This window comes from Colias philodice, chromosome 9 (assembly GCF_061535455.1).
Source record: "Colias philodice isolate Cphi_HAF_F1 chromosome 9, ilColPhil1 Martin Lab GWU primary, whole genome shotgun sequence".
NCBI lineage: Eukaryota > Metazoa > Arthropoda > Insecta > Lepidoptera > Pieridae > Colias > Colias philodice.
In genome coordinates this window covers 296,632-306,303 of record NC_143094.1, presented here as the reverse complement: position 1 = coordinate 306,303, position 9,672 = coordinate 296,632, and the positions used below count along the sequence as shown (strand labels likewise).

The 9,672-nt window shown below is 31.1% G+C and overlaps 1 protein-coding gene across 1 annotated transcript; it reads left to right on the top strand.

Moving 5' to 3' along the window:
- Positions 1–34: 34 nt before the first annotated feature.
- Positions 35–1,401, top strand: LOC149485527 (uncharacterized). The gene is made up of 2 exons (XM_089698779.1): positions 35–219; positions 870–1,401. Exons 1-2 carry the CDS (start codon positions 79–81, stop codon positions 1,011–1,013), a joined length of 285 nt encoding a protein of 94 aa, XP_089554905.1. The 5' UTR covers positions 35–78; the 3' UTR covers positions 1,014–1,401.
- Positions 1,402–9,672: the final 8,271 nt, after the last annotated feature.

Genomic DNA, 9,672 nt, shown 5'->3' with positions numbered 1-9,672 from the left:
CTATAAAGACATATTTATTCTCCCCAAAGCTATATCAATTCTTCATTACTTCCAGGTGTTCCCAGGAGTTATTCTAAGATGAAATCCATCGTGCTCTGCTTGTTGGTAGCCGTGGCCGTGAGCGCCGCGCCGCAGCGGGAGGGTGCTGCCTACAGCAAGGAGGCGATCAAGCAGGCGCAGAGCACGTACCTGATCCCTAAGGATGCTGTTATTCAGAAGGTAAGAAGATGAGTAGAATTAAATGAATTAGATGATTGCTTGAATAGAGTGCAGGAGATTAAAATATTAAATGCGTTGGCATTTCCACGAAACTAAAAGCGATCTAAATTTGAAGTTATTTTTTAATAACAATTAATTCTTGTAAAGAAGAAACAATCTGTCAATACTGATTTATAGTTCGATGTTTACAAGATTGAATGAAAATTATAAGTCTAACTTGTTAAAGACTATTATCACATAAAGTTATTACGCGATAACGTCCAATCAAGCTCCATTACTTTGATTTAAGTAAGCCTATCGCTTGTAAACTTATTACAATATAAATGCTGTATTCTTGGTAAATGTGCATAATGCTCGCCTTCTCAGAAAGCTGCTTTTCAGAATACTAATAAACAAACGGAAACTTTATGGTAAATATTTACTTTAAATGCACACGGACATGTCACCTACTTTTGCACTTCGGCACTGCAAGTGCAAGAGAAACAATAAAAGTTTTGGTTGTTTGCATAGAATAATTAAACTATTTTCACATCAAGAAACTCTCTAGATCTTTGAAAATTTTGTGAAATCAATTTTTCAAAGATACCACATATTAGCATATATAGGCTAATTTAAAAATAAATTAAACTAATCAATGATTTTGCCACCAGGTCGAAGAAGGCATTGAACTAGCCGCCTACGAATCAATCCCCGGAAACCAAAAGATCAACCTCTTCGAAATCCTCGGCGACCAGCTCCCCTCAGAGGTCATCAACAACCTCCAGACGCAGGTCAACCACGTCGGACAACACTGAGTTAGAACAATACTAGGATAAGCTGCTGGCAACGGACATACGAAGAAAATATAATGGGATACAATCCAATATTCCTGAAATGAGTACAAGTTTTATAGTACAAAAAACCTTCTGTATTGAATGGCATTATACTTTTAAAAGAATATTTAAGAGGAGATTAATCTCAAATTGGAAATGTTTAATTCCACACGGATTACATCTTACTACATAAGTACGATAATAGTAAAGAATCCTCATAAAATGTTATGTCCGTTTCTAGTTTTACGGCCCCCACGGGCCAACTGTTGACTAATATTTAATTTATTGGTGAAGCAAGCACAGTGAATGTGATATTACATCTTTTATACTTAGATACATTTGAATTTTTATAATAAATTATAACGAAATACATTTTGTTTTATTATGTAACCACTAGATGACATAATTTTCTTCATTATCATCATTACCCATAAAATAAGAATTGCAATTCAAAATCAAAATGTTAAAATTATATGGGTCGATCAACTTTTAATGGTCCGACGGTACACGCATCATGTCCCTGAACGATAATTAATAAACATGAAATCATAAAGAGTTAAATTGGTTTTAATTATATTCCTTTTAATATTTTCTAACATTATTGTGAACAATATTTTACTTGTTTTATTAATTTGTGCGTAGTTTCATGGTTGTCCAGAGACTAAATGCAATTTTCCAGTACTAACACATTTGTCCCCAAGCTACAATGCATTAACAAACTTCGCATCACGAACACATACTATCACGACCATAAATACCAAATACACTTCTTGTTTCAGTTCATGATTATTGACATAAAAACATACAAATAATTTTTTTTTATTGGATATAAATACGATTTTCAGGCATTTTACTTTTGTCCCCATAAATCATCTACATGGCACAGGTCTCACAGACAACCGTAATTTAGTTATGGAAACAAAACACAGATGGCGCGGTAGATTCCTAAACAACAAGCTAAACACAATAATTAACTGTCGGGCTCAAACGCCATTTTGATTTGTATAAAATCACGGCAACAGTCGTCTGAGCAACGTTGGTGAGTGTGGGGTGGCTTTATTGTCAGTCCGTCAGACAACTGTGATTAAAACGTAAGTACTTGATGCATTGTTATCAATTATACTACACGAGATGCGCTTTCGTCTATATTTTAGTGTGAGCTGAGATTAATATATAAAATAACAATAGTATTTGCTTGGCGGCTCAAAATTTTAAAAATGTCCCGCGGACAACCAGTCACTTGGCCAACGAAAGTGGTTGTACCATGGACAATTTGGTTGTCCCTAGGACAATAATTATATAAAACTTATACTTTAACAGTTAAATAGTTCATGTTTTGTTTATTACTCGGCTGTTTCGGGAACACATTTTTATTACGCGATTTTATGTCTAGTTTAATTGTAATTTTAACATTTCAAAAATCAAGACGACTAAGATGTCCCCATATGTAAATCACATTATACTTCATTCATTCAGTTATATCGAGAATCAGTTCATTTTAATTAAGTAAAATCAATAATACGATACGTAACAACCTCGCCTTAATAGTTTTTTTGTAAAAAATATCACTATTTCCGCTTTACTGAAACTTTTTTATATATGAAATATTATTTGGTTGTTCAAAAGACATCATTCGTTTCAATTTTAATAAAAATATTTCGTATTTTGGGTGTAAATAGAACAAATATCAAAATATTATTTATTATTTAAGATTAGAAGAATTTGTTTTAATTCTTAAGGGAATTTAACATTTAAAAAAGTACTATTGTGTAAGTTGTCCAAAGGACATTATTTCCCGTGAATAGATCGGTTCGTGAAGTTAAATCCACAAATGTATTTAATCAACCTCACTGCTGCTTATATAATCTTAATCTACGAAGAATTATCTTCTAAATGAAATAGTAAAATGCTGAAAATTAAGTAAAAAAAAAATACGAGAAAATTATGATCGGGACCTTAAAAAATTGATTGACCCATATAATGACCAGAACAATATAGTATAGGAACAATCCTCAAAATCGTATATGGAAAAATTACAGAAAAGAGTAAAACTATAATAAGTATGACACTCATGCATTTAGTGGGATCACTTACATGCCTAAAGAAAAAACATTCTTAAATACGGTTGTAGATATGTACATACAATAAAACATTTACACATAATATGATATTTATAAGACATTACATCACAGCCATTACAATAAATAACCATTGATAGTTTATCAGATGAAAGTGTCTCGTTAGTTTTATCTTGACAGCGCATCTAATGCCTTGTTTTTCGTGAGCATTACATATTGAATATCTATACATTGTTACATTATCGTCTCTAATGTTTACAAGTGTGAGAGCCACAAGCAATTGTTTTTAATGCCTCAAAACAATCTTGAGTAAATGCCTGATAAGTAATATCGCTGGGTAGATGCATATAGTGAAGAAAAATAAACCTCTTGCCACAGACATACACTGGAAAAGCCCCTGCAAATAAATTAATTTAAATTGTATACATTCAAAGTTAGAAACGGAAACTTTACCTCTTTACAATATTATTAGGAGTACTATTTGTATATACAAAGAGAGCAGTAAATAATAAATACACTAAAGGTAAGAATTATAATATGTATATTTAGTTAAAGTATTCGTCTGATTGACTATTTCTAGAGTAGAGTTTAGTTCAAACGTTCAAACTCTACATTGGGATTCAGTGAACAAAACAAAATGACATTACTTAATTATAAAAAGAATACTGTATATTTCTCCTTTATTATATATTCCTTTAATCATATTATTAGTTAACTAGCTTTCCGCCCGCGGCTTCACCCGCTTTGTCTAAAACCTAATAAATTATATACTAAAACCTTCCTCTTGAATGACTCTATCTATTACAAAAAACCGCATCAAAATCAGTTGCGTAGTTTTAAAGATTTAAGCATACATAGGGACAGAAAAAGCGACATTGTTTTATACTATGTAGTGATGATTCAAGTACGTATTTATAATTAATTTTTGGAACTGATAGTAGCTCTATCTAGTGTCTCTAAAGAAAACTTCACAAAGTAATCACTGTGGTAATCACTTTACATCCATATCTGTTTCTATACTCACAAAACAGATGGCGCCTTTTAAGAGTATCATTATATTTTATAGTGATGAGCTTTTTGTAAGTTAAAAGCTTAGTACATGTAGGTAGGTACATCTTACGTACCAATGTAATATTTATATTATTTATACTAATAACAATAATATTTTTTACTTTACCAAATTTTCCCTGTAGAAAGTAGAAAAATAATTACAAAGAAAAGTAACGTTACACGTTAAAAAAGTTAAAATTAAGCATAACATTAATTGTAGAGCGATTTATTTGTTAGAAGCTGATTTCTGAAGTGCAATGATTTGAAAATTCCTTGATTGAAGCTTTTACGTTCGATTTTTTCCATGAAAACTGTATAAACAAGTACAGTTTTCCAAGAAAAATACACGATATTCTTGAAAAAGTCCCACCCGTGGGAATCGAATCGTCTGTACGTGTGAATAGATAATGTAGAAGGAAGTGTGAGGCGACACCGCGGTATTTGATACAGTTAATTAATGTTATGATCTACCGTTAGCCGCGCGTGTGGTCTGCGACTATTTTGTTGACGCTCGGTGACGGAATACATTAGGAAATGTATGCCTAGTAAATAAGGGAAATTATAAGTACATGGTACAGTTTTGGGTGTGATTGTTTAAAATAAAAATTTTTATTGCTCTATTTATTGAATTATAGGAAGATTTTCAATTTACTTTTCCTTGCAGCGAATACTAGCTGCGCTCCGCGGATTCACCCGCATGACTCCACTCCTGTTCGTCTTAGCGTGATGATATATAGCCTATAGTCTTCCTCGATGAATGGGCTATCTAACACCGAAAAAATATTTCAAATCGGACCAGTAGTCCCTGAGATTAGCGCGTTCAAACAAACAAACAAACATACTCTTCCGCTTTATAATAATAAATAAATAATGTATCGTTTATTTCTTATTCTTTTCATAGACATAGACATGGACATATTCAATATAGTTTTGTTCACAAGTAAAAAGTATAAGTGGCACCCGTTTTAGGCTTAGTTCGAAGAACTAGCCTGTATATACAGGCACCAGCTTCTCCCTGAGTCATTTGAACTTTAATAAAACAAAAAACTTGAAAAGTGAGCTAGTTATATAAATGGTATGTGCAAGCATATTATACAAATATGATTACTAAATAAATATAAAATTTTAAATTTATGAGTAATGTGTGTGTGTGTGTGTGTGTTGGCGTGTATATGTGTGTCAAAATAAAGTAAATATATCAAGTAAATTATAAATAAATAAGAGAATAAATAAAAATACAAAAAATAGGTAAAATAAACAAATATTGATTTATAATTTTAATAAATTTAGTATGTAATTGATTAAATACTAAACAAATTATATATATTTTATAATATTTATATGTGAAATAAGATTTATAGTTTTATAGTTTTTTCTTTAGTAAGTTTTCGGTGGATTCATAAGACAACTCCTGTAACCATTTTGTGACTGTTTTTTTACATTTATAGTTATTCATAGAATATATGTTTAAGATTTTATTTGCTTTATTGTAAATATAATCTCCTAATATAGCATAAAACTTCGTAGGAAAATAGTGTTGAGAACGTTTAACCTCACATACCAAGTAGGATCTACGTTTATCAGTGCTGTTTAATTCAAATTCAAGTTCCTGGTGTTTTCTTAAAATAAGTTGCAGCAAAAACAATTGTCGCACTGTTAGGACTTGGCATTTTTTATATAAATCTTTGGTCGGATAATCAATTGGCCGAAAGGTCATGACTTTTAAAACTGATCTTTGTGCTCTCTCAATGGTAAGCATGTTACTCTTAGCCATGCCACCCCAAGCAGATATTCCATAATTTATTAAGGACTGGCATAATGTAAAGTATATCCGTTTAATGAGGTTGAAGTTCATGATGTGACGGAGATTTTTAAAAATAATTATCAATTTACGAATGCGGGCAGCCAGAAGTGTTGCATGTTTATTAAAATTTAGATAGCAATCAACAATAACACCTAGATACTTAATGGAATCAACATTTTGAAGAGTTATACATGTACAAGATAGTTTATCAGGGCAGAAATGAGCTTTAAGTGTTAAGTTACTATAATATTATATAGCACAGATTTCCTGTTAACAAAACTGTTTATTAAATAATCCTCAATACCTTTTAGTATGTATAAGTAAGAATTAATAATCAAATAAAGAAATTTTATAAAGAAGATAGTTATTTGTAATTATCCTATAGCCGATTAGTCTTCTATCTATCTCTATATTCATAAGAGCCGATTTTCTGTAGAAAATATATCAAACCTTCTTTCAATATATATTAAAATAGGGAATATATTGTGTATCCCTGGCACGTCCCTGGGCAAATCCGAGTTTATCTAACACTGGTAATTATACACTCAGCAATGTAGTGCCATTGACGAGTTGATATATTATCATTATAAAGTGCTCTGTTGTTGGGCTAAGTGCACAAAGTTAGATACAGATATTAAGCCTAGAAATCTATATTATATTCACAAATATTATAAATACGAAAATAACTCTATCTCAAAATCTTGCTAAACCACCGAGCCGATTTTGATGAATTTTGGAATAGATAAAAACCTTGGGAGAGGATGTATATTGTCAAGAAAACACATTTTGTGAGTGAATAACGTATTTAGAATATTCTAAATTCTATGTAGATGGTAAACCAACATGGTTTCAACAAAATTAAGTTCAATAGTTTAAAAGAGCTTTAAAAAATTCTTTCAGGTTAATAGTTACTGAAATGGACCGTCAGTATGGAAGATAAGTCTATGTTTTTTTCATAATAAATTAAAATGAGTTATAATATGTTAATTTATCGATGTCATATAAGAGTATAAAATAAACATAAATAAATGTAACACACAGTTTGTACACACCCCAATAAATATGATGCGCTTAGTGACAGCGGCGTGTGGGAGCGCAATGTTTTTGCGACCTTCCTCCCACCCCTCTTCGTCTGCACACCCTCCAGTGACCACTCCCGAGAATACCTAATTAGCGACACATTGTAATTATCATCATCCTCCACCAGTTATATGTTTTAGGTTATTCTAATTATTCACTTTGTTTTCACCGACCAAGGAAATGTTTTTCAATTATATAATGACTTTATAATTATTAAAGCTTGTGTGAGAAGTGTCAGGAAATAGAGATCCCTATTTCCTATGACCATATGTTTAGAATTTCGTTTAATCTTAACTGTGAAAGACATCATAATTTTACTCTGTAACTTGGAAAACTCCAGTATTTTTCTGGTCTTACAATTGATAAGATGGATTTTATACTTAGCTTGTCTTATTTATTTCGAAAGATTTTGAAAAACTACTCTATCTATAAGAGTAAATGAATCTTTGTTTTTCAGTTGAGTAATAATTAAAAATAGTGCAGAATCCAACATGGTGTCGCTGACCGACGCGGCTGAGATTCCGCGGTTTTTACAATATACTTCATACATCCTCTAAGGGTTGTCTCTAATTATATAACCTCGATCGTTATACTGAAGATTGTGAAAAATAAAGTTAGATTACTAAAAAAAATATACACGTGAAAACGGGAAAATGATCTAAGTTTATTATATCTATTAATATGTACTTCGATCGTGTTCATTCGGTTTAAAAATAGTTTTGAGTCAAAAAATTGTTTCTGGTGACAACTCTCATTCTTATGAATTTTCTTAAATTGTAAGCTTTCTCTTCGGAAGTCATATTATTACTAAGTCCATGATATAACTTATAGTCAATACAATATATAACTTACGGGCTACGGCTAACCCGCGGGTACATCGATAACTCTATGGCCTCAATTGCAGTCGCGGTAGAGCAGGCCAGTGACGTAACATCCGATCACCATCCATAATTATTGTGACGACATTCGTAAACGGTATTGTTTTGTAACTCACCAAGCCTTTTGCCTGTATTTCCAAATAAGTTCATCAACATCATTTAAATAGCTAAATACAAAGTGTTTCATATTATGTTTACGCGACAATCCATCACAAACTTATTGAAGTTCAAACTCTTCACCTACAGGCTACATCAGAAGCAAATAAACATTCGTATAGGAGGTATATAATAGATTAAACAGTTGCCGAGGTGTCGTTACTTATCGATAATTAGCTAATTCAATTACTGGAGAATCCAGTACTGTTACATCCAAGGTTTTCCTTTAACAGTTTAAAATGTCTTTGAAAATGGTAAGGTGGATACTATATAGGTGTTTTTGTGTTAATTATGATCACAATTAAGCCGGAACACACGGGCCGCCGTCGCCGCACACCGTTAGGAATCCTAGGGCTCAACCAGCATCCGCCTAGACCTAATTATCAGTCATATAGTTAAAATAACTGGCTGTAAAGTTGGATATGATACTAGCAGGTGCCTTAAGGACAAAGCCTATCGTGAGAAAATGTACATGAAAGATAAGATATTACACTTTCTTTATAACATTTTACATACAAAGCCTTACATACAAAGCCTTTTACACTTTCTTTTATAACATTTTACATACAAAGTTAACAAACAGAAATGTTCAATAACTCATAGAATTACAAATAACAATCAATTTATTTTTTGTTTCTAATAATTTTTGAATAACATAGAGTGAACCAGAAAAGGACACATCTATATTTTAATTGATTTTATATTATTAAAATAAGTTTAATTAGTTTCTAATTTATTTTAAATATAACATCGTGTAATGATTAGAGCATAAAATTTAAATAAAACTAAATAGACTTGGTACATATCTCATGTTAGCTTGGTATTTAATATTTGTCAGCAACAAACAATCACCCTTCGTCATTTCTTATAACACTTTGGGTACGTAATATAATAATTAAGGGACATTGTAAGCTCATTACAAATTGTTCACCATAATCCCAAGACATTAAGACCAGTGCATTTAATTGTTGCTAATTGCAATGACTTCTGACGCCACGACATTGATGGTACGTATGTTTCGGTTGAGAAAAAGTGAAGACAGAATTTTAGACTACTTTGTTGCTAACAATTAATACGTAAAATAGTAGAGCGTTTTTTTTTAATTACACCGAATTATATTTATTTAGAAATTCTGAAAATTAACAGTCTAGTATCTCATTTATAAATGTAATGAAACATTAACGTACATGAAAACAATTTAAATTTTTAAGTTAAGTTTTATAGCAATATTGACATGATTTTAAAAGAGCAACGATGGAGTATCTTGCCGGTTCTTCTCCATGCTTTCCGAATCGGTGGTAATTGTTAAAAATATGTATTGACGATTCGAAAGTGATTCTATAAGAAGTTTTATTGAATAAATAAATATTTGAGTTTGAGTTAAGTTCAAAATTTAAATTTTCACGAAAATTAAAAAAATAAGTACACTACAATTTCTGTCTATATTTGTACATGATAAACGTAATTCATTCATAAATCATATATTTCGTTTAATAAATTTCATATCATACAACTTTACGTAAAAAGCTCCTCAACCACCAAGTAGTTGTTCAAAGTAAAAAGTGTATAAATCGAGCACTTGTTTGATATATTGT

Coding starts and splice junctions, on each gene's coding strand:
- LOC149485527 (XM_089698779.1), top strand. CDS start 79: ATGAAATCCATCGTGCTCTGCTTGTTGGTAGCCGTGGCCGTGAGCGCC. Junction 220..869: donor AGGATGCTGTTATTCAGAAG/GTAAGAAGATGA, acceptor TTTTGCCACCAG/GTCGAAGAAGGCATTGAACT.